At 50.3% G+C, this 25634-nt stretch overlaps 1 protein-coding gene across 11 annotated transcripts in view; it reads right to left on the reverse strand.

Annotated features, from left to right (window-relative positions):
• The window catches only part of CPAMD8 (C3 and PZP like alpha-2-macroglobulin domain containing 8), a 70625-nt gene that overhangs the window by 22228 nt on the left and 22763 nt on the right, over positions 1-25634 (reverse strand). For all 11 annotated transcript variants that reach the window (XM_032314845.1, XM_032314826.1, XM_032314864.1 and 8 more), the window contains exons 14-24: positions 22184-22367; positions 21566-21738; positions 20843-20992; positions 20299-20460; positions 18738-18880; positions 14587-14649; positions 9239-9470; positions 8179-8332; positions 7678-7808; positions 6148-6199; positions 399-697 (exon numbers count right to left, since the gene is read on the reverse strand). In XM_032314845.1, the coding sequence (XP_032170736.1) occupies positions 399-697; positions 6148-6199; positions 7678-7808; positions 8179-8332; positions 9239-9470; positions 14587-14649; positions 18738-18880; positions 20299-20460; positions 20843-20992; positions 21566-21738; positions 22184-22367 (1743 nt within the window). The remainder of the gene's footprint in view (positions 1-398; positions 698-6147; positions 6200-7677; positions 7809-8178; positions 8333-9238; positions 9471-14586; positions 14650-18737; positions 18881-20298; positions 20461-20842; positions 20993-21565; positions 21739-22183; positions 22368-25634) is intronic.

Raw genomic sequence — 25634 nt, forward strand, 5'->3', positions numbered from 1 at the left:
TGGGCCTTAATACATGCTATTCTCTCTGCCTGGAACATCCTCCAATCCCCAATTTGCCTGGTGAACTATTCATGTTTCAAAATCCCGTCTATGTCCCTCCTCTAGGAAGCTGTGTTAGCTGCTCCTTCTCTATGTCGCCTTTGCTTGGCCCCTAAAATACACCGGCCCCAATTTCAACTGCTTATATACACTTTCCTTCTCCATGACCACCCATCATCCCTCAGATCCCAGATCCCTACACCCCTATAAGTGACTCCAGGCAGACTGTGAGCAGCCTGAGGTGATGCCCTGTGTTTACCCTGCTTCCTCTCCACCCCCTGTCACAGCTGGACACAGAGCAGGAGGCAGCAAATGGGAGCATGAGGTTCCCACGTCCACCCCCGTCAGCCCAGCCGTGCCTGGATGAACCCGCCATGCCAGCTGATCCAGAATGTTCTGAATTCATCCCAGGAGAGGATCTTTGCCGTATGTGTGCTGGCCACAGGATCGCCCATCTTGCTGGTGGAGATCCAGGATCTGGTATTCTGGTGCCCCCCCAGGACAATCTCTATCATGCCTGCTGTGTCCTGGGGCCCAGCAGACAAGGCCACGCGGGCATCATTGTGGGCTCGCACAGCCACATCAAAACGGGTGAGACACAATGGCCGCTGCACGTACTGGAACTCGTACTTGTTGGGTGTGGAGATGTGGACTCTCTCTGGATGGAGGGAAGGAGAGAGGGGTTTGAGGGCGCCCCTGGAGGCATCCTGCTTCTCCCTGTCTGTGCCCAGAGCTTAGAATCAGAACCACAGGGGGCCTGAGGAACAGCAAACAGAGTTGGCTTAATGACAGCTCTGCCAACAGCACGCAAAAGATGAAATGCTCACAGGGTTAAATCCTACAAAAGATGTGCAAAGACTGTATGCAGGAGGAGACTGCAAAAGACTCTTGAAACTGATGAAGACCTAAATCGGAGGAGAGCTAGACCACGTCCGTGGGTCAGAAGACACAGCAAATGCATTCATTACTCGTCAAACTAATGTTCAGATTCGCTGCAATCCCAATCAAAACACAGCAGGGTCTTTTGGGGGAAATCACAAAGCTGATTCCACAATTTATATGAAAACTTCAAGAATCTAGAAGAGTCAAAACAACTCTGATAAAGAACCAAGTCGAAGGACTCACACCTCTGACATTGAAACTTGATGGAAAGCTGCAGAAATCACTACAGTGTGGTACTGTTGTTAAAACAGCAGGTGCTCAACAGGACAGAGTAGGGAGTCTGGAATGGGACCCACATGTGCATGAACAATTGATCCGCAACAAAGGCATGAAGGCAATTCAATAGCAAAAATCTTTCCATCAAATGGTGCTGGAACAGCTAGTTACCCAGAAGCAGAAAAGGGAACTCCAATCCATACCTTGCATGGTCCCCAAATATCAACTCGAAATGGATCAGAGCCATTTTATAAGCATAAAACCTAATACTACAAACTCTGAGGAGAGAACGTAGGACTTGGAGATTTCTTAGGTACAACAAAAGCATAATCTATAAAAAGACAGATTGATTAACTGGACCACATCAACATGAGAAACTTCTGTTCTTTGAAGGACACTATTAAGTGAAAGAAAAGACAAGCCACACACTGGGAGAAATGTCTTTGTGAAGCATTTATCTGGGAAAGGACTTGTATCCAGAATATATTTTTTTTAAACTTCCAAGACTCATTGAAATAAATGTTAAAAGATCTGGACAGGCACTATATTGAAAAAAATATATCTATACACCAATAGTAAACAGGCACATGAAAAGATGCTTGAATGATGGAAATGCACATTAAAACCACAACGAGATACCATCAGACACCTATTAGAAGGGCTAAAATTAATCAGACGGACAACCCCAAGTGTGGGTGAGGAGAATGAGGAAGTGATTCTCACCCACTGCTGGCGAGAATGCAAAATGGTACTACCACTTTGGAAAACTGCAACAGTTTCTTAAAAGGTTGAATGCACACCTACTGTTTGATTTCACTATTCCACTCACAGATACTGATTTAAGAGAAAGAAAAACATATTACTCATACAAAAACTTGTCCACAAATATTCATAGCAGCTTTATTGGAAACAGCCCCAAACTGGAAATAGCTCAAATGTCCACCAACAGGTCAATGAATAAAGAAAGTGCAAAGCATCCATTCTTCGGAGTCCCACTTAGCCTTAAAATGACTGAATTATTGATACACACAACATGGTTGCCTCTCAAAATTTTTATGCTCAGTGAAAGGAACCAGATAAAAAGAGTACATTCATATGATTCCATTTATATAAAAGTCTAGAAAGAGCAAAGTAACCTATAGAGACAGAAGGCAGGTCAGTAGTTCCTTAGTGACAAGTGTAGACAGGGGTGAATGATGACAAGGGAGCATGACTTTGGGTTTAACTTAGTTGTGATGGTTTCCCAGATGTACACACATGCTAACAATTACCAACTGTACACTTAAAATACGTGTGAGTTATTGTAGTCAATTATACCTCCATAAAGATGTTAAAAATACTGCTGACTTTACTTCAAATACAAATATATATTCAGCCTAGCATAAATTATGATGTGAAAATAGAAACCATATATATAAGTGTCCAACAACATTTCAAAACATTCCATAATGATCAAATTATCGAGCAGTCTTTTTTTGTTGTTGTTTAGTTTTAAGATTTTTATATATTTACTTGACAGAGAAAGAGTGCACAAGCAGGGGGAGCAGCACACAGAGGAAGAAGCAGGCTCCCCACTGAGCAGGGAGCCCAATGCGAGACTCGATCCCAGGACCCTGGGATCATGACCTGAGTCCAAGGCAAACGATTAACCGACTGGGTCACCCAAGCACCCTGGGAGCAGTTGTTTGATAGAACATACTGAAACTGTTTTGAAATGCTGTTTATAAAGACTCTATAATAACAAGGGAAAGGGCTTGGGATGTGTTAAATGAGCAAGGTAGAACACAGAATTATATAGTTCATGAGTTACAACTATGTTACAACAAACAACAATCAATCCTACGAAACCAAATACAACAAAATGTCACAAGAAGAGATATTTTTTCCTTCTGTCTAAGTTCCCTGTATTACAAAGGTATTGCTTTGTCTTTTCCCAATTTTTAAAATTGTGGTAAAATATACATAATTTAAAGTTTGTCATCTTAACCATTTTTAAGTGTACAATTCAGTGATATCAATTGCAGTCATGTTGTACAAATGTCAGCACTGTCCACCTCCAGAACTCTTTACATCTTGCAAAATGAAACTCTGTCCCCATTAAACACTAAGTTGCCAACCCCTCCCCACAGCCCCAGCTCCCACCATTCCATTTTCTGTCTCTATGATTCTAACTTCTCTAAAAACCTCATAAGAGTGCAATCATAAAGTAATTGTACACATGTATCACTTTTTGTCATAGTTGTTGTTGTTTTAGAGAGGGATGTGGGAAGGGACATATGGGGGGAGAGAATCCTGATTTAGGGCTCAATCTCACGACCCTGAGATCATGACCTGAGCCAAAATCAAGAGCTGGATGCTTAACAGACTGAGTCACCCAGGTGCCCCACACCAGTATCACTTTAAAAAATGTTTTTAATTTAAATTTTACTGAGGTAATTATAGATTCACAGACAATTGTAAGAAATAATATGGAAAGATCTGTGTCTTCCAGAGCCAGTTTCCCTCAGTGGTATCTCACAAAATTCTACCACAGTATCACAACTGGGATATTGACCTTGATACAATCCATCATCCAATCTTCTTCAGATTTCCCCAATTTTATTTGTACAGAGTCCCCCCTATTGCCCTTGATCACCATATCCCCAACCTTCCTCCCCATCTCAGCAAAGACTAATATGACCTCTATTTCTAAAATTTTGTCATTTCAAAAATATCATAAATGGAATCATTTATGGACTCTTTTGGGATTGAAGGGTTTTTTTTTCCCTCAATCCCCTTCATCCAAGTTGCTGCATAAATCATTAGTTTATTTCTTTTTACCAGTGACTAGCACTCCAAGGTATGAATGAACCATAATTTGTATAACCATTCATCTGCTGAAGGATACCTAGGCTATTTCCAGTTTGGGGGTATTACAAATAAAGCTGACATGAATGTCTGTGTACTGGCTTTATGTGAACAGAAATCTTCATTTCTCTGGGAAAAATGCCTAGTAGTACAATGTCTGGGTGCAACGCTTGGAGCATGTCTAGCTTTTTAAGAAACTACTGGCAGTAGCCATACCATTTTACAATTCCCACCAGCAATGTATGAATGGTCCCTTTTCTCCACATCCCAGCCATCATTTACTGTGGTCACCTTTTAAAATTTTAAGTCATTCTGGTAAGTGTGCATTGATAACTCATGGTGCTTTACTTTGCATTTTGCTAATGGTTAATGATTTGAACACCTTTTCATGTGCTTATTTGCCACCAATATATCTTCTGGGGTGAACTGTTTATTTCTTTCCCCCCTTTCTTTTTTTTAAGATTTTATTCTTTGCTGCTAAGGTTTCCACTAGAGATACAAGAAAAAAATCCTCACACTTTCTGTCTGTCTCACTGTGGAAGTCAAGATTGAATAGGGGAGTATAGGCTAAAATGAGGGAAATTTCTGCAACTCAAGTAAACCTTGTCAACAATGAAAAAAAAAAGATTTTATTCTTAAATAATCTCTACACCCAACATGGGGTTCAAACTGACAACCCTGAGATTAAGAGTCACATGCTCCACTGACTGAGCCAACTCCCACTTTCTAATTGGATTGTGTTCTTTATATATTCGAAATACTAGTCCTTTGTCAGATCTGAGTTTGGAAAGATTTTCTCCTACAAGTCTGTAGCTTGTATCTTCTTCCTCTTAACAGCATCTTTCGCTAAGTAGTTTTTTTCCTTTTAAGTAGGCTCCACACCCAGCATGGAGCCCACCAGAGGGCTTGGACTCATGACCCTGAGATCAAGACCTGAGCTGAGATCAAGAGTCAGATGCTTAACCGACTGAGTCATCCAGGTGCCCCTTGCAAAGCAGTTTTTAATTCTGATGAGGGTCATTCATCAGTTTCCTTTTATGGGTCATGCTTTTTGGTATCATATCTAAAAACCCTATGCCTAGCCTTAGAGCCCAAAGATTTTCTCCCAATTTTTTCCCTAAAAATTGTATAGTTTGACATTTAAGTCCACAATCCATTTGAGTTAATTCTTGTATAAAGTGGGACCTTGAGGTCAAAGTTCATGCTTTTGCCAAGAGATGTCCAACTACTCCAGCACTGTTTGTGGAAAAGGCTATCCTTCCTTCATTGAATCGCCTTTGCACCTCTGTCAAAAATCATTTGAGCATATATGTATCATATTGTCATTTAATATAAAAAAAGGGGAACAGGTCAAGGAGGAAGTCTGTGTCCAGAGTGGGTGGTCGCAGGACCTGTCGTGCTAAATAACTTGGCAATGGCGACCCCCAGAGACTCCAGCTCAGATCCTCAGCTCTGTCCCCTGCCAAAGCCTGCTGGGTGACTGCCCCATGCCAGGCCAAGCCTGAGCTCCAAGCTAAATGATTCCTCTGGGAGGGACTGGACAGGGAGAGGGCAGGCCCTCCCACTGGCAGCCTGGGATCACGTTCTGCTTAGCATTTCCCTGACTCCACCAAGGCAGGGGAGTGCACTGGGCACTCTGTTCCCATTTCCTTTTCATGGATCAGGTGCAAGTGCAATGTCGATTTCAGGGGACTGAAGCAAACTCCAAACCCCACACCTTCCAGAACCCGCTTTAATTTCCTATTTTCTCTAAGGCCCCGGATTCTGGGTCAGCCTTGCTTCCCACAGCTCTCCCGTGATGTGACTTTAAGACCTCCCTTGCCTGGATCCTAGGCCCCTCACCCAGGGCCCTACAGACAGCCTTATTCCTGCCTGCTCTCTTCTCATTGGTGCCTCCAGTCCACATTCATGGGCACTTCCTTTCTGCGGGGGGATGCCCAGCCCTCACTCTGGCTCATGCTTGTCACCAGCCCGGACATCTCAGTTCTCCACTGCTGTGTCTTCTGAGCCCAGGAAGGGCGGGCATCTGATGAGTAAGGGGAGAGCTGTGACAGTGTGGGGATAAGGGCCAAAGTCCTCGGCAGGGCGGGTGCAGGGACTCACCGTTGGGACAGAAGAAAGCACTGTAGGTGTACGCACGGGGGGCTCCTTCCGGCTGTAACAGAGAGACGGGGAGAACTGAGTGCTGGAGGGGTTGGTTGGCACAGGGGAGCGGCCGCCTTCCCACGCCAGCAGCTCCAAGTCTGGACCCTGCAAGGTGATGCCGATGTCACAAGTACACGGTACCAGGTATCAGGCTGCCTACTTCCCAGGCCGAGGTGGGGAAACTGAGTCTCATTCTCCTTCTCCAGGCTCCAGTCAAAACAATGCGCCAATTGCTCCTAAATTCATCATGCTTGCCGCACACTCCGACCTGGCCTTTCCCGTCTCCCGGGCTAACTGCGGAGCCTGGCTCCTCCTCCATCCCGTAGGTCCCAACTGTCACCTGCTCCCCCACTGTACGCTGCTGTCATCTGCACTTTCCTCCCCGGCAGATGGCAGGCAGTGTCGCATGAGTGTCCGCCAAATAACCGATCCAGCAAACCACCCATGCACCCGGAGCTCTCCTGCGGGGAGGGGCAGGAGAAGGGTTTTTGCCGCTTTATCGAGCCACACATCGGCCACCTCCTGCTTCAGAAATCCATTTTTCCAGTTCACGCTTCAGTTATTTGCATTGACCTCTCAGGTCTTCTGATGCTTCAGTGTCACCTCCTGTGCCCAGAACGGCCTGCACAGGTTGTACCAGCAGATGCTGCAGAGAAAGCAGGCTGCCCAGCGGCGTGAACGGGAGGAAGGGCCGAGGGAAAGGGCGTGTGCCGAAATGGCGTGTGCTGCGTGCTGCCGGGACCACAGGCAGAAGGGAGGGCAGCTGTTTGCAGCTGGGCCACAGGGGAGGGGCAGACATGCTGAGGAGCTTTATTGGCACTGCTGGGCACTCTCGGTGTAGCGAGAGTCCCGATGTGTCCAAGCAGCACCCAAAATACGGCGCATCGCTGCTACCGCACGCCCAGCACTGCGAGGGATCATATGCGTTCTCCCCGAGCCCCCGACCCCCCGCCACGCTGCGGGCTGAGTGTGAGCACCCCCGACTTCGGGAGCGGCGCTGGAATATCAAGACAGGCGCCCAGCCCACACTAAGTGGCAGATCCTAGATTCCCAGCCAGGGTGGGGGGTGTCAGTAAGACCCCAATCCCTGGGCCCCTCCGCTCTAGGCTCTGTGTCCTTTCTGCACTGGCGTTCCAGTGACAGCCCTTCAGATACCAGGTCACGATCCCCATAATTGACTGTGACAAACAGGAAGTCGGAGACCGAGGCACACTGTCCTCTAAGATGGTCAACGTGGAGGTCAGAGGACATTTCCCCACAGCCCTTGCCAGTCTCAGGCCGCTCTGCCAAGCCCCACTCCACACGGGAGGAGGGCCAGCCCCCCAGTGAGGAGATGCAGAGACTCCTCACCCACCCCCAGACTGAGAGCAGGACCCACGGGGGCTGCCCCAGCCCTGGGCGGGGACCACACACCCCAGTGAAGCCGACACACCATGGTTGATGGAATCAGGCCCTGGCGAAGGGTCCTCAGCAAGGACATGGACTTACCTCAACCATCACACTGCGCTTGATGTGATCCCTCCCAGCAGGGACCCGCCTGTCACCGAAGCTCTCCTCCAGGTGTCTGAGGGCCTTCCCTTCCCGGCAGCAGCTCACCTCTCCGTAAGCTAGGGCTTTGGCTGCAGAGATCGGAGCGCTCAGGGTGTGCTGTCAGAACAGGTGCCCACCCCCCGTCCCAGGGAGCCATATCGTCCCTCCCCCTCAGGCCACGTGATTGCGTGTGCAGGCATGTGTGTGCATATATGCGCGCTAGGCTGGTGTGGCACCTAAGCTCAGCTCCCCCCAGGTGAAGCTTCGGGTCCCACCCGGGGGACCGCCCCACCCTGTGCCCTGACTGCCCTGACCAGTACCTGCCCCCCAGCCTGCTTCCCCAGCTGCCTTCCTGAGCTCATCTGCTGCCCTGCCCACCCCTCACCTGTGCCTGGGCTCAGCTCGCAGACGCCTTGGTGGCCCGGAGCGGGAGAGGCGTGACGCAGCACGGGGCCTCACCTGTGACGTTGCTGGATCCCAGGTCACTGAAGGACAGAACCACCCAGGTGGGCTCCATCTCCCCGGAGGCCACACACATCTTCTTGGTCAGGTGGCGTTTGCCAGGATGCCCGACAAACTGGATGCCCTTGGGAACCGAGATCTTCACGTACACCTGCAGGGGTGTACAGCCCTTCAAGGTCGGCCCTGAGCCCATCCCCTCAGGGTAGCTGTTATGGGTTCAAGGGTGGCTCCCAGAAAGTATTTTGAAGTCCTAAACTCCGGGCACCTGTCGACGTGATCCTACTTGTAAACAGAGTCTCTGCACAGTGAGGTTAGGCTCTACCTACTCCAACAGGACTGGGATCTTTCGAAGAGGACCCACAGAAAAGATGTCCACGGAGGGAAGACACGTGAGGCAAGGCCACACGCAGACAGACTGGGGCTGGGCAGTAGGAGGCCCGGGAGGGAGCTCCCGCAGAGCCGCGGGGAGGAACGCGCCCTGCCCATGCCGAGGCCTGGGACTCTGGCCTCCAGACCTGTGAGTGAATCCATGTCTATGGTTCTCAGCCTCCCAGATCACGCCGCTTTGTTACGGCAGCTCCAAGAGGCGGAGAGAGTGGCCTTTTCCACTTCCTTCAGGAGAAGCCTGGGGTCCCGGCTTGGTTCCCCCAGCCTCCACAGCATCAGCAAGGGCGGTGGCCCTTCCGTGGACACTGTTCTTGGCATGTGCTGACCCATTCAACCCGTAACTGCTGTGACTCCACTGTCCCTGATGTTTGTGGACACCGAAACACCAACAGGTGGAACGTGGCAGTATCGGCAAGTGTGCGTGTGCAAACGGGGATGGTGAGCGCCTGCTTTGCGGACCTCTGGGGTTTCTGGCCCCTGCCTCCCCGAAAACACAGCTGCTGCCCCTCCCATGGTCCCCTCCCCGGTTACAGAGATGCTCTCTCCCCTTCCAAGCCGCTGAGGCTGACCCTCTCCCCCGATCCTGGCCTCCTGACATCATGGGTGTCCCGCCCCCCACCCAGACCCCCAGGCACAGGGAAGGCTGTGGGGGGAAGGGCGGGTTTAGTACCTCGGCACAGGTGCCCATGTAGTTGTAGACGCTGAGCGGGATCTTGGCCTGCTCCCCGCGGACCACGTGGAGGGGCAGCGTGAAGTCGACAAAGAAGGGCTTGAAGGTCTTCAACAGGGCAGGTGCGGCGACCCCCAGACCCCAGGCCTCGGACAGACCCACGGCCTCACCCACCCAGCTGGTGATGGAGTCTGGGACCTGCACGCTGAGCGTCTCCTCGCCGGATGGGTCACTGCAGAAGGATGAACAACCATGGGCCCTTCTCTAGGGCCAGGCCGAGGCAGCCAGGAGGGGCTGGGGTCTATAGCAAGGCCGGGGGAGGGGGGCGGGAGGTGGCCGGGGAACTGGGAAAAAAGCATTTATGCACCACATGGCGTGACAGGAGAAAGCTGCCCCTCTGCCCAAACTCATAGAATCAGAAACACGAATGGCCCTCAGGACAGCTGGAGACACAAGACCACGGGCCACGGGGTGTCAGCTGTGGCGACTCTGGTAGTGCACGCCCCACCCGGTTCAGGAGGAAAAAGACACTGAATTGAGGGGACCGGTCATTTGAGACATGCTTGTGTCTCCTAGAAAGATGCGTCCAAGCCCTAACCCCCAGTACTTGAGAACGTGACCTTATTTGCAAACAGGGCCTTTGCACATGAAATTAGTTGGAAGGTCAGGCTGGAGGAAGGGGGGCTCCAATCTCATGACGGGCATCCTTCTCAGAAGGCAACGGCAGAGGAGAAGACGGAGGCGGAGATGGGGGGGATGTAGCTACAAGCTGGGGGGATGCCAGAGCCCCTGGAAGCCAGAAGAGGCCCGGAGGGATTCTCCCCTCGAGCTTTCGGAGGGCCCACGGCCCTGCCCACAGCTGCATCTCACACGTCTGGCCTCCAGAACTGTGAGAGAATCAGTCTCTGTTCTGAGTCACCCAGTCCGCGGCTCTTAGTGACAGCAGCTATCAGAAACTCACGCCGCACAGAACAAAGGCAAAATTATCAAGAATTTTTAGATCGATCGCCCGTGGAAACGGTAACGTTTGCGGCTACCTATCGGGTTAAGTAACATACATGATCCGAGTGCACTCTGCCTGTTTCTTTTTGTCCTTTGTAACGGGGCACTAGGGATCGGAAATTCCGTATGTGGCTCGTGGCCTCTTTTTTCTTAGACAGCACTCATGGCCCGAGGATCCCCCTGCCCCCCGCCAGGGGCGCTCCTGATCACTCCGGAATGGCTCAGGAGGACAAACTCTGTGGTCTCCTTTGCATTTCCAGAACGGCCTTCTGAGACTTATCTTAGTATTTGGTATAAGAGTCCCTGGGGGGAGACGTGAAGCCCAGACAGCTCCCGGCCTAGCAGGGGTCCGGCTGTCTCTTACTCACCTGCCTGGCCTCGGTCTGCTTCCCAGGAGCCTGACCCAGGTGGCCCTCATTGGGTGGCCGGACCCCACCCCCAGCCCAAGGCACACAGCAACCCCCAGGGCCTAGGGCCTCCATCCTCCCCTCTATGAGGATCACCCGCTATCATTTTTAGGTCCTTTAGGAAGGACGTTTTTAAGTTTCATATGGTCACAGCCCACTTCTCCGTGGACACTGGATGCTACCACCCTACCCCCGCCCACCCCCCACCCAGGGGACACCCACTCACCCTGTTCCAGCCTCCCTGTCCCACAGACTCCAATGGAGCTCAACTCCCAGTTAAAAACACTTTGATTCTTTGAGGCCTGACCACAGGCCATTACAAAGGCTTTTCTCTGGCACCCACCAGGGGACGCTGCCTTCCCCATCGAAGGCTCGTGGCACAGCCAGTGAACTGTGGCCTCTGAAGGGACCTGTCTAGGCCCCAAGGTCATTAGGTCTGAAGACCATGGCCAAGGTCTCCTTATCAGTGGGAGGAAATCTTGAAGGCATTTCTTGCCACTTCGGCTCAGCACCCAGTACTTTCCCACTCTGAGCCCGCCCTCCTCCCTCCATTCCTCTGACGCCAGGGTCCATAAAACTGCCTTTTGCCCAAGGCTCCCTCTGCAGCAAGACAACCCCATGTCTGACCCACCTGCGAGGTGTGACATTCTGTAGGGAAAGCAGAACAGGAGGAGTCTGGCTATACTCTCATGGCCATCATGAAAGACTTCACCATTAAACTCATTGCAACTCCTTGTCTTGCTTGAATTGGCCACTCTGATACCTGACAGCTCAGCTCTCCCTCTCTCCAGCTCAGCTGAGCTCTTGAAAGCTCCAGCCTATCCCACTTTATGGCATCCTGACCCTTGAGCCTAGCCCAACTGCTCAGGGTTACCCACTGCTTTCCCACCCACACCACACCTGGCTCTGCCCACCAAGCTCTGGCTATTCCCTCTGCTGGAAATAACCAAGAAACAACCACAAGAATGAGAGCTGCCTGCCAGCCTGGCTGGGCTCTTGCTATGGACAGGGAGCTACAAGGTGCACTACGACTACCCCCAAAAACTCACAGAGGGGAGGTGGGCAGAGCAGAGGACGGAACATCCTGGGTGCTGGAACCAGAATGCCATCCCTGATCCCCTCGGTGTAGACTGAGCTAGGTCCCCTGCACTGTGTTGTCATCTCAAAACTGCCATAAATCACAGAGAAAACAAACAGCACAATGACAGACGTGAGGCCCTCCTTATGAGTAATTACATTAAATGTAAATGGATTAAACTTTCCGATCAAAAAGCAGAGATCAACAGAGTGGGTTAAAAAACATGACCTGACTATCTGCTGTCCACAAGAGGCTCACTTTAGCTCAAAGGCAAAAGTAGGTTGAAAGTGAAAGGATGGAAAAAATATGCCAGGTCAATAGTAACAAAACATGAGCAGGTACAGCTAGCCTGATATCAGACATAATGGATATTAAGTCAAAAAGGGCTACAAGAGACCAAGAAGAACATAATATATTAATTAATTAAAGCTTCAGTACAGTGAAAAAATATAACAATTATGAACATGTATGCACCTAATAAGAGACCACTGAGATATATGAAGTAAACGTAAATGGAACTCAACAAGAAATAAATGGCTCTCCAGTAATAAATGGGAGACTTCAACATCTCGTTCTGAACGGACAGAACAACCAGACAGAAGATAAGTAAGCAAGTAGAAGACTTAACACAATAAAGTAACTAGATCCAGCAGACATTCACACAACAGTCTACCCAGCAACAGTACACACGTTCTTCTCAAGTGCACATGGGACAGTCTTCAAGACAGACCATGTATTAGGCCACAAATGAAGTCTCAGTAGTCAGTAAGAAAAGGAAAACTGGAAAATTTACAAATTTGTGAAAACTAAATAATATATTCTTAATTCACCAATGGAACCAAGAAAAGATCACAAAAGAAATTGTAAAATACCCAGAGATGAATGAAAACAAAACATAACATCTCAAAACTTATGGGATGCAGCAAAAGCCATATTAAAGTGGGAAATTTATAGTTATATGGTCATTAAAAAAGAAGAAAGATCTCAAATATACAACCTTATTTCACAGTTTAGAGAACTAGAAAAAGAAAAACAAACTAAACCCAAAGCTAACAGAAGGAAGTAACAAAGATTGGAGCAGAGATAAATGAAGAACATATAAAAAATAGAGCATCAGCAAAACCAAAAGTTGGTTCTTTGAAAAGATCAATGGAACTGACCAACTTTTAATTAGACAAAAGATAAAAAGAAGACTCACATTACTAAAATATGAAGGTGGAGACATTACTACCCATTCTCAGAAGTAAAAAAATTATTAAAAAGTACATGAACAACTGTACACCAAGAACTTGGATAAACTAGTTGAAATGGGCAAATTCCTAGAAACACAAAAACCAATCAAGGCCAAATTACAAAGAAAACAGAAAATCTGAACAGACCTAGAGCTGAACAGACCTGTGAGGAGACTGAATCAATAACCAAAAATCTCTTTACTAAAAAAAGCCCTGCACCTGATGGCTTCACTGGTGAATTCTACCAAACATTTAAAAAAAATTTTTTTAATCTTTATTTTATTTTAGTGGTGAGGGGGATGGGCAGAGAGAGAGAGAGAAAGAGAGAGTCCCAAGCAGACTCCAAGCCAAGCTTGGAGCCAAATGTGGAACTTGATCCCATAACTCTGAGATCACGACCTGCGCCAAAACCAAGAGTTGGATGCTTAACCAAGTGAGCTACCCAGGTGCCCCAAAACCTATCAAATATTCAAAGAAGAACCCTAGTGCACTGTTAGTGGGAGTGTAAAACAGTGCACCCATTGTGGAAAACGGGATGGCGGTTCCTCAAACAATTACATATAGAATTACCATATGGGCCAACAATTTCACTTCTGTGTATCCACCCCAAAGAACTGCAAGCAGGGTCTCAAAGAAATCCTTGCACACCTGTGTTCACAGCACGGTTATTTATCTGCGCCAAAAGGTGGAAGCAACCCAAGTGTCCACCTTGTTCCAGGTGTCAACCCTGGTACCAAAAACATCACCCAGCACCAAAAACATCAGCCCCCAGAAAACGTAGATACATCTGATACCTCTGAATGGTAATGGACAGCCCGTCTTAGATTTAGACCCCTAGAATGGAACTCCGTCCTCTGGATCTGTTCTGACCATGAGAAGTCTTCCCATAATGGCGACACACACATCTTTTTGAAAGCAGACTCAGAAGCCCCCCACTGGGAGCTCAGTTCTGTGATGCCCTCATGCCATGGTGCCTAGAAAGGGGGCCCAGCTCAGCAGTAAGCCCACCCACGGACCAGAAGGGCCTCTGACCTTCCTGCCTAACCAGTTTCCCAGGGCAAGCCACCATAACCTTCTACTGGTACATTGGTGTTCTGACACGAATCATGAGCATTGAAAGAAAAAAATAAGCCAACGGCATCTGGCAGGAATTTGACACAGCAGGGCGTCTTCAGAAAGGACTGAAATGGGGGGGAAAAAGTGGAAAGGAAATATGCTGAGAAAAGCAGCCTGTTTAGTGGGCAGGAGCCCGAGTTCCTGAGGAGTGAGCGGGGTGTTGGGGGGGGTCAAGTTCATGTTCCAGGGAACTGTAATCGTTTTAATGAGCTCGTTATGCAAACAGAGCAGATAGAGTTACCCCAAGTGGGAGTTGTAAGAGGCACAAAGACCCTGCATTTCATATTTCCTGAGCAGATGTCCAAGGCCACAGCGGGATTTGGGGCTGACTTCATGGCGTTGAGTTTTATGTGTTGGAAAAGGATGCCCAAAGTCTGACTCAGATGCTGACGTCAGATCTGAAAGCAAACCCATTGGGAATGATCTGGACTTGCCTGAGTGCCTCTGAGTCAGCCCGCAAACACAGTGAAGAAACGGCATCTTACTGTAAGAAAAAAGAAAAGCTCACTGTACCTGATGTTCAGACAATGCCAAATCCATGTTTCGGGGAAGAAGGTCCTTTTCCTCTTCTCTGCTCTATGAAAAATTAGAAAAGAAATGAGAAAGTGTCGTGGGACCTACCTTAATTCCATACCAGACAGGTAAACTTCTACCCAAGTAAAAGATAACACAGGAAGTCTTACCTGGAAAGGTTAACACTGGACTTGGTTACAGAGTCGTGGCTTAATTCTCTTGGCTGTCAATTAACACTCTAGTTGATTAGGACAGAACCTGCCAGTTCTTTTTTTTTTTTTTTTTTAAGATTTTGTTAGTTTATTTGACAGAGATCACAAGTAGGCAGAAAGGCAGGCAAAGAGAGAGGGGAAAGCAGGCTCCCTGCTAAGCAGAGAGCCCAATGGTGGGGCCAATCCCAGGACTCTGAAATCATGACCTGGGCCGAAGGCAGAGGCTTAACCCACTGAGTCACCCAGGTGCCCCAAACCCACTAATTCTTTTACCTGGCAGGGTTAACATTCTACTTGATAAGGATTTGAACAAGTGGTGCATCAAAGGTTTGACAGAATCACCCTTACTCAACAGTGGCACTTCACATCCTGAGTTTAGAAGGTAAAAAGGGTCACAGGGACCCCCCTGCCAGCATCCTCCCCTTTGCTAAATTCCCCCCCGCCCCGGGTTTGCCATGTTTTTCCATATCTCACTTTGAGCCCCCAGCCCCTCCCTGTTTCCTAAAGAGCACCTGGGTTCATTCACAGGAGCCTCACAGCCCACCTTCCTCAAGCACTGTCTTCTTCTTTAAAATAATAATTAGAAAAAAATATGGGCGCCTGGGTGGCTCAGTGGGTTAAGCCGCTGCCTTCGGCTCAGGTCATGATCTCAGGGTCCTGGGATCGAGGCCCGCATCGGGCTCTCTGCTCAGCAGGGAGCCTGCTTCCCTCTCTCTCTCTCTCTCTCTGCCTGCCTCTCTATCTACTTGTGATCTCTCTCTGTCAAATAAATAAATAAAATCTTTAAAAAAAAAAAAATAATAATTAGAAAAAAATAATAAGAGGATGCCCAGGTGTCTAGGTTGGTTAAGCATCTGTCTCCAGCTCAGGTGATGATCCCAGAGTCCTGGGATCAAATCCCGCATTGGGCTCCCTGATCAGTGGGGAGCCTGCTTCTCCTTCTCCCTCTGCCTGCCACTCCCCCTGCTTGTGCTCTCTCTCTGGCAAATAAATAAAATCTTTAAAAATAAAAATAATAATAAAACCGAGCCTTACTTGAAATTTGGCAGAACTTCTCAAAATTAAAAATGCTCCACATCTTTTCAACCTGCAGGATCTCTCCAAGGACTGCGCCCTGGAAATACTCATTGACACAGGCCGCAGGACAAAGGGCAGGTTTGTGGCGGCAAGCAGCCAAAAATCTCCATCAGGAGGGTGACCAGGTTAATCGGCTGGTAGTACGTTCATGCTGCAGAATGCTACATGTCAGTCTAAGGGAGTGAGGTCAGCGGAGGTGCACTGAGATGGATCCATTTCCAAGACTTATCATTGACTTTGAAAAGGAAGGCTCAGAACAGTCCTATAGTGTTCTCTCATTGCTTTTGTTTTTTTTTTTTTAAAGACTTTATTTATTTATTTGACACAGAGAGAGAACAGCAGGGGAGCAGCGGGTAGAGGGAGAGGAAGAAGCAGGCTCCCCACTAAGCGGGGAGCCAAATGTGGGGCTTGAGCCCAAGACCCTGGGACCATGACTCAAGCCAAAGGCAGACACTTAATCAACTGAACCACCCAGGCGTCCCATCTCTCATTGCCTTAAAAAAAAATCCTGGGATGCTTGGTTGGCTCAGTGGATTAAGCCTCTGCCTTTGGCTCAGGTCATGATCCCAGGGTCCTGGGATAGAGCCCCAAATCAGGCTCCTGCTCAGCAGGAAACCTGCCTCCCCCTCCCCCCACCTGCCTTTCTGCCAACTTGTGATCTCTGTCAAATAAATAAATAAAATCTTTTTTAAAAATCCTCATATAGGGGCACTTGGGTGACATAGTTAAACATCAGACTCTTAGTTTTGGCTCAGGCCATGATCTCAGGGTCCTGGGATCAAGCCCTGCATCAGGCCCCACACCGAGGTCTGAGTCTGCTTGGGATTCTCTCTCCCTCTCCCTCTGCCCCTCCTGCTCATGCACTCTCTCTCGCTCGCTCTCTCTTTCTAAAATAAATAAATAAATCTTTAAAAATATCCTTGTGTATGCACAGAAAATTTCTAGAAATCTAAGAAATTATTGACCATGGTTGTCTCTAAACAAGGGAATGGAGGATCTAGAGGCAGGAGAGAGACTTATATTTAATTATGTAAACTTCACACTGCTTAAAAAGTTTCAACCAATGCACGTGGTTAAGAAAAATATCTTGTCCTCAGAATACGGATGTATGGATGTGTAAACCAATTACAAAAATGCATGGACACTTCCTTTTAAAGGCATGTCTTATGCCTTTCTGTACTGGGATTTACAATTGCCTTTGTGGTTTGAGGTTTCAGAAAATTACTTTCATGCCCACTCTAGGCCAAGCTCTTGGGGTACCTGCCATAAGAGGGCAGGGACCCCGAGGCGGTGTCTGGAGGGTGAAGGCCCTCACCCAACTATGTACTAGAAATGCCTCCATATGTATCCCAAGTACCCAATGGGGAGACTGGCCTGCCCATGCCATGATGTGGAGTTTAGAAACTAGGACCCTCGTGGGCCTGCCACACTCTTGCTAAGTGTGAAGCCCAGGCAGGAAGAACCCAGGAGAACAAAGTATCCAGGACCTCAGTCTAGATGGAGAGGGTGTGAAAGATGGAGAGGGCTTTTGTGGACAGGCCTGCCAGGGTGGGAGGTCCCCAGGCCACTTCTGGCTCAGAACAACGACTGAGGAGTGTGGGGCCCAACCTCAGGGTCTCCAGAGATACCAGATCCTGTGGCACTACTGACCACACAGACCCCAGCCCCAGCCCCTTGGTTCTGCATCCCTCTTGCAGGAGTGGGCAGGAGGGAGTAAAGCCAAGCCCTGCCTCCCCCATGCCAGTCCCTAAAGCCAGAGAGTCGGGAGTCAATGTCTTCAGAACACTCCCCCTTCCCCAGCTCGCTGGCTGACAGCTGGGCTTGAGAAGGGAGTGAGAGAGGCAGCCAAAGAAGGGGGTGGGAGAGAAGGGAGGGAGAAAGATGATACAGGAGAGAGGAGAAACACACCGCCACCTGCAAAACAAAGCTTTCCAGGACTTTAAGGACAAAGCCACAAATCTTAAGGGGAGATGTGAACCCCTCTCTGTCATCGATAAGTCAGCGAACAGACAAATGAGAAGTGAGCAAGAACATGAAAGATCTGGGCTTCCCCATCTGTAGGCTTGACTCAAGTATGCATGAGGAGCCTTGTGCAGAGTAGATGGGGCCTGGGATCTTCTTTTCAAGAAGACACAAGCCTTTACAAAATCTGGCCACACAAAAAGCCTCCAAAGGAAGAACCAGACAGTGGATAACAAAGACCACGTTCACCGGCCAATGCATGATTGACACAAATTTATAAAACAAATTAAAAATAATTTAAATATCACTCTGAAAGTTTAAAACAGATCCACTTCTGGATAAGTCCCAGTGCAAAAAAATTTAGCACCTCTTTGGAACCAAGCAGGAACGGAAATGCTTCACAGCACAACTTGGGTGCTGCTACAGCAGCACTCTGAGGGAAATCCATAACCTTCGAAAGGCTTAAATGTGTTGAGTTAAAACAAGACACTGAAAAGCATTACTTGGTGTCCAACTCAAAAAAGCAGAAACTTGAAGGAAAAAAGGGAAGAGAGAGGAGGAGAAGGGAGAGGAGGGACTAGGTGGAGGAAAGAGGTAAATAGAAAGAATTTTCTAAGCAGAATCCCTGGGAGAGGGAGGGTCAAACCCCACCTTACCTCTCCACCCCAAACCCTCTGTCCCAGGGAGCTCTGCTCCTGATGCACCTTCCTCTGCACCCCCACCCCCTACATAGTCAGGTGTGGCCAGGTGTGGTCAGTAGTGACTTTGCCCCCAGGGGACAGCAAGCATTCTCTGAAGACATTTTCCATTATAACAACCGGGCGAAAGGGGTGCTATAACCATCCAGCCCCCGAGGTCCACAGGACGAGGTCAGACAGCCCTGCATGAGGTAGCAATTACCTGGGGGGTTGCCTAGAGGAGCCTGCAGCCCCCAGGCTCCCCGTGTGGGGCTGGAAGGCAGGGATAGCCTCGTCGGTGTACAGGCCGCCATCCTGGCGGTGGTTCAGGCTCACCAGGTCGGTCATCACCACCAGGCCTGTTTCCTAAGCAACAGACAATGCCCAGAACCCAGGTGGGCAAGCGGACAGGACGGCCCCAACGGTTCCATCCATTTGGGGCTCCCAGCCCAACATCACCACTGCGTTGTGGCTCTGGGGGAGTCAGGGCTCTGCTCTGGGCTTGGTGACCAGGCTGAAGGGATCATGGGACCCAGCGACTGTGCAGAGCAGAGCAGAGCAGAGCAGCAGGGAGGCCAGCATATCCACGACCCAGACAAAGAGCCACATGTAGGACTCCGTTTACCGGAGACATCAAGAACAGGCAAATCCATAGAGACAGAAAGCATATTCGTGGTTGCCGGGGGCAGGGAGTGACCGCTCATGGGGATGGAGTTTCCTCTTGAGGGGATGAAAATGTTCTGGAATTAGACAGAGGTGCTGCTTGCACAACGTTGTAAGTGTCCTAAATGCCATCCAATTGCCCACTTTAAAATGGTTCATTTGGGGGCACATGGGTCGCTCAGTCATTAAGCGTCTGCCTTCAGCTCAGGTCACAATCCCAGGGTTCTGGGATCGAGCCCTGTTCTGGGATCGAGCCCTGCGTGGGGCTCCCTGCTCAGCGGGGAGACTGCTTCTCCCTCTGCCCCTCCCCTCACTTGTGCACACATGTTCTCTCTCTCTCTCTCTCTCTCTCTCTTTTTCTCTGTCTCAAATAAATAAAATCTTAAAAAAAAAATACTGAGAACAACTCAATTGCTGGCCAGCTCTCCTTTGGGAACAGGGAATGTAAAGTCTGAGGCATCATCTGTTAATTCCAAAAGCTGCCAGCTTTCATCAAATGTGTGGCTGATACGCATGTCAATACAGATACAGACAGAGGTGTGGAATGCACTTTCTAGCTACAGTAGCAAAATGTTAATTGTGGGATCTAGGTGGTGGGCATACAGGTGTTGTTAATTTGTTCAAACTTTTCTCTGAGTATCTCCCATAATAAAAACAGGAGAAAAAGGATGCATTTTAAATGACTGTAAAACTGGGATGAAAAGCAGCCGCAATGGGCCGTGCATTCGAGTGGAGACGGCCAGCGGGCTCCTGGCATGATCGAGAATGATGCTTGCAACCCCTGGGGTCCCCAGCCCCCACAGCTCAGGAGGAGGAGGACGGATGTGAGCTACAAATGTTGGGGTAGGCGCCTGTCTGCTCCCAGGGTGAAGGTTTTCCTTCCAGCAAAGCACCCTAAGGTCTTTGCTCCTTCCCAAGTTCAAGTTATCGGTCAACACTCATACCGTTCTGCACCCCGTCTGCTGTGCAAACTGGGAAGATCCATCTAGGAAAGTCAAACATTAGTGCTGCCCCAATAAAAATTTGGAAACACCCCCCCTGACCATCTCTGTGTCCCTTCTGTGTTCCATAGTGAGAGGCACTTGGAAGGGGGTGGTGGGTCTAAAACCACCTGTCCTTACAGCGAAGGCAGACCCGGAGTCCTTGGTGCTGCCCCAGGGCCATGGGAAGATGGAGGAGCGCCGGCGTCGTCGGGACGCCAGTCCGGCCCACCAGAAAGACCCATCATCCCGGGATGCCCCGAAGGCATCAGAAACATCATACTCTTCCAAGTCCCGGAAGACCTACAGGCAAAGAGAGAGAGGGCCTGGTTGACTGGAGGTTTCTTGTCAACCCCAACCGGGTCTCGGGGGTCTGGCGTGTTCCCATCTCAACCTCCTTCCACGAATATCACTCGGAGACCATCTTAGGTGTTGGGCACTGGTGTCACCGGCCCCTTCTAAAGACGGGCAGGGGGACTGGAGAGGTAGGGCCTGGACGATGTTACATCGCAAGAATCTGATGAATTTAACCCCGAGATCTTTCAACTCACAAAGAATCCATCAGGGACTGGGCTCCCCAGTGAAAGAAAGAATCTAGACTCATATGAGGCCCTTCACTTACTGGAGAACCCCCCTACACCCCGCTGAGGGGGTGCTGGACCCACGCTCGATGGCCCCCACGCACCTGGGCCGGAGTCAGCTGGAATCCAGACCTGAGCAGGTAGACGCTCTTGTCCACCACAGTGACACACACACAGCTGCCCCTCGCAGCCCTGACCCTCAGGTCCACAACCTCCCCAGGCTGGGTCTCGTTTGCCAAATACGTCAGTGAAACCTGGATCCAAACACAGCAGAGAAATCCAGAACTTGGCCAATCTCTCCACCTGCCAATGAGCGCTGGCCCTCACCAGCTCAGTGGGGACCATGGCCTTGCTGCCCAGGCAAGGACAAGGCCAGGTGGCAGAGTGCTAGGAACAAGGCCGGTGTAACTGGAACATTCTATGCAGAGGATGGGGGGGGGGGGAGAAGTGGGGGAGACAGGTGCTGGCTGAGGGCTTGGGACAGCCATTCTCAAAGGATGCAGAGAGGTGGGGCAGAAGGCTGAGCCCACTGCTGGGGACTGGAGCAGTGTCCCTTAGGTTTGGAACCCAGTGGGGACAGAGAACAGTGGACCGCTTTCCCTTTGTGGGTTTAATGCAATCCCCCTCTGGGGGACTTTCCGAGAAGTAAAGATGCAACTTATGTCATAATTACTCCTGAAGGCAGTGCAGTCCTTGCAATCCCGCTTCGGACACCCTCTGGGATCCCAAAGGCAGCCATGTGCAGCCCACCTGGGCACAGACACCCCCGGACAGCGCTTCCCTGTCCCCGCCCCCCCTGCTTCCCTGGCTAGTTCCCCATGCTCTACCCGGTTTTCAAAGAAGGTCTCAACGGCAAACTGGAGGCTGTCGGCAACCCCTTCTCCATTCTCCCTGACGTAGAAGACGAGCAGGCGGCCCAGGGGGACCATGCTGGGGCTCACGGCCAGCCGGAGGGAGGTCACACACACGTTGACCTCAGCTGCAGGGGCAGGAGGAGGCTCTAGGACCAGTCAAAGGTGGGGAGAGGCATGAGAATCCAGCAGCCCATGATGGGACCACCAATGCCCCAGGCTGCCCTGAAGGGGACATGGGGCACCGCAGGGGAGGGGCTGGCCCCTGGGCGAGAGCTCCATGGATACTCCCACCCCCATTACTTCACCTAGAAGGGAATGGAAACCTAAAAGGATGGGGGCGGATAGGATTCCCGAAGCATCACGCCGGTCACCAGTTCTCAGCCAGGGCCGTGCTGCCGCCCCAGGGGACACTTTAGGCTGTCACGATTTGGGAGTGCATCTAGTGGGCGGGGCCGGGTGCTGCTCAGCCCCCTGCAGAGCGCAGGAAGAGTGATCCAGCTGAGCCCCGCTTATCCCTCCTTTCCGGGGTGACCTGCCCCTGTCTCAGTGGTTCAGAAGGAACGAGGAACTCCTGCCGGGGGCCGGGCTCACCTGTCTCAGAAAGGTGCATTACGCGAATGGGGGTCCCTGGGGCCGCACGCCGGCTTCTCTGCAGAGTGACGGGGGCAGGCTGCTGGCCCGAGAGCACGATGTTGCCCCGCGCAGCCACCTCGTAGTACAGGGTGAAGTTGCAGGGACACGTGGACTTCACGGGGAAATGCGCTTCCTCTCCGACCTGGGGGAGACACGCAGCATGGGGAGCCCTGCCTGGCACCCCACAGCCTGGGACAGATAGCTGCTCTGGGGCCACAGGGAGGCCAGGACATGGCTGGGGCAGGGGCTCTGGCCTCCGAGCCGAGAATGGGGCATCGTGGCAGTGGACAGTGGCCGTGCCCCCGTGGCAGCCTTAGCCGTGGCTCTGCAACCAGGGCTGTAGAAGGACAGAGCGTACCACCAGTGTGGAAGCTCTCGACGGGGTGGGGTGCAGCAAAGAAGTGAACCTGGCCCAAAGAGAGGTCTGGCCTTTGTCCCCCAACCCATCCCCTCAACCCCCAGAGGGGATCTCTAAGTCTCTGAAATGCCCTGCCTGGTAAGCATCTTTGTCTACCCAAGGCCTAAGGCCACACCAGATACTGATAATATAATTTATGAGAGCTGGGGCAGGGGTGCTACATCACATTGTATCAGTGTCACGTCTGGAGGGACTAGGACTGAGGTCGGCTATGCAGGTGGTCACCCAGGGCTTTGCAACTGCCCATCCCTGCCCCCCAATAAAATCCCCAGACCCCGAGCATCCCTGCTCACAGATCTGCTAAGGATCTAGGGTCCAGAACACATAAAAAAACTCTCACAATGCAACAGTGAAAAGACAATTTCCTAAAACTTAAAATCAGCAGGGAAGCTGACAGTAGGATATGCAGGATCTCCCTGCACTGTCTGAGCAACTCTTCTAAAAACCTTAAATTATTCCAAAATTTAAAATAAAGAAAGTAGGGTAACAAATTAGAACATATTGAGCAATTTTTTTTTTAAGTCCCTAAGTCAGTAACATACCCTGAACCACTGCACAGCAACAAAAACAACCGTAGGGAGGAGGGACAGAAAGTTCTTTCTTTGTACAGAGGAACACCGGCTAATAAACGCAGAAGGAAGGACAGAATTCAGAGCCGCCATCACGCAGCGCCTCTGGCGATAATGGACTATAGCAATGGATTGTCAGTGACGCTAAAGGCACGGCAGGGGGGTGGGAAGGAGTTTGCTGGGGCGTCAGGACATTGTGGCTCGGATCTCAGATGGTCATCCCGATTACTCAGCAGTCTCCCCCGCAAGGGGAAAGAGCGGGAGGAATCAGACCCGAGCCGGGGGCAAATCAGCTCCAGCAACGGTGGTGTGTTCTCAGTCTGTGCCTCTTGCCGGGACCCCACGAGAGCAGCACAGATGTAGCCATTCTGCCTGATTCTAATGCAGAATGTGGGATCCTCTACAAGACCACGGGCCTGAATTCTTCACAAAAGTCAAGGCGATGAAAAGGCATAGGCAGGGACTGTTCCCGATCAAGAGCAACTATGGACACAGGAGAGCCAAACGCAACACGTCAATGGATCCTGAAATGCATGCACACACACGTGCACACACGCACACACATACACACACACGCACGCACACGCACGCACGCACACACGCTCATTCCCAGAGGCACATGCAAATAGTGGCACACTTACACATGTGTGCACAAGACTGTGTAGTCGTGCACGGGTGTTCACACGCAAGATATAAGTTACATCTTGGGGACATCTTCGAAAATGGGAATATTGCCTGTGAATTAAACCGCATCATGAGTTAACATAATTTTCTTAGATACGACAAGAGCCTTGAGATCATGCTGAACTTTTAGGACATGTTATGCTCAAGTATTTCAGAGTGAAGCATCATGATATCTGTAACTTATTTTCCAATGTTGCAGCAAAAAAAAAAAAAAGTCTAAGGGAATATGGATGGCAGGTGGATGGGTAGGGGGCTGGGTGGGGGGAGGTGTGGATGGACGGACAGGTGGACGGCTGGGTGGGTGGGTAGGTGGACAAGTGGGCGGTGAGTGGGAGGATGGATGACAGAGGCAAAATGTTAATTCATAAATCTAGGTGAAAGGCATGTGGTTATACCATTTTTTATTTTTTCTAAGTTTGTATATGTCCACCTTATAAAAAGACACCTCAACAAAAGTCCCCTTGGGTTTCAGATGTCGGAAAAGAGAAAAAAGCATGGCATCACAGTAATCCTGAAAGACTGGCTTGCGCTTCGGAGCTGAAGGAAGGGGAAACCAGGGCCCAGGCTGGACCCAGCAGGGCCACTCTTGTCTCACTGCCTTGCAGTTGTGCCCAGGGCCCCTCGGTGACAGTCGTGGGGGTGAGGGGGCCGGAGCCTGCTGACCCCACTCAGGCAGGACGGAGATGTCCCTCCGAGAGGAAAGTCTGAGTGGCCCAGCCAAGTCCCTGCCTAGCAGGAACTGCAGTCCCGGCACCTGGGAACAGGCTAATCTCCGCCCCCGCAGGACAGCGGCCAAGGTCAGCACCCCCACAACGCGCTGCTGCTTGAATAGCGTTACAACAAGAACAGCATGTCCAGCCCAGCCAGGCACAATCTCATCCTAGTTTCTCATTCTCATAACCCCTGCAGAGGACCATTAAGCCCCCAAAATGGGCAGCCCTGGTGCCATGATTCCTCTGAGCTGTATCCCAGCTGCCTCGGCTCCGGGCAGCGGCTCTCGGAAAGGGAGCGCCAGAGGTCTGCGGGGCTGGTGAGGCCTGGGAGCAAGGTCGAGAGGACTCTCAGCTAAGGGAGCTCAGAGGGTGCTCTATGACCCATCTACCCTTCAAGAGATGAGGGCGTAAACCAACCACCATTCGTCCATACCATACAACAGACAGACAGGGCAGAACCCTCTATGCATGTTGTTAAGTGAAAGCAGCAATGCTTTCATCAGAAAGCAGAAAGCTGCGTGCTGTATGGTTCCGACTACAGCCACTGCCCTTATCCATGGTTTCGGTTACCCACCATCCACGGGGGTCTGGAAGCAGATGCTCCTTCTGACATGTCATGGGAAGGTCAGGGACCGCCAAACGCCACGTCACAACGCCCTCCTTCATCCCCTGGTGTAGACCTTACACCACGGTGGGATCACAAGCGGGCTGGGCACAGTACAGTGTATTTTGGGAGACAGAAGCCACAGTCCTGTGACTCTTATTACAGTCTATTATTACGGTGGTTCTGTTTTATCATGAATTATTGTTAGTAATCATCTCACTGTGCCTGATTTGTAAGTCAATCTGTGTCGTAGTCACGTATGTATAGGAAAGAACATACAGCTAGGGTTTGGTACTATGCGCCATATCGGGGAGCCACTGGGAATGTAGGGATGTATCCCCATGGATAAGGGGGGGATGACTGTCTACATCGGATGGAAAACAGCTGTTCTGAACTGCTGCCTGGGCATCTGATGGCCTGA

This window comes from Mustela erminea, chromosome 1, assembly GCF_009829155.1.
Source record: "Mustela erminea isolate mMusErm1 chromosome 1, mMusErm1.Pri, whole genome shotgun sequence".
Classification (NCBI taxonomy): domain Eukaryota; kingdom Metazoa; phylum Chordata; class Mammalia; order Carnivora; family Mustelidae; genus Mustela; species Mustela erminea.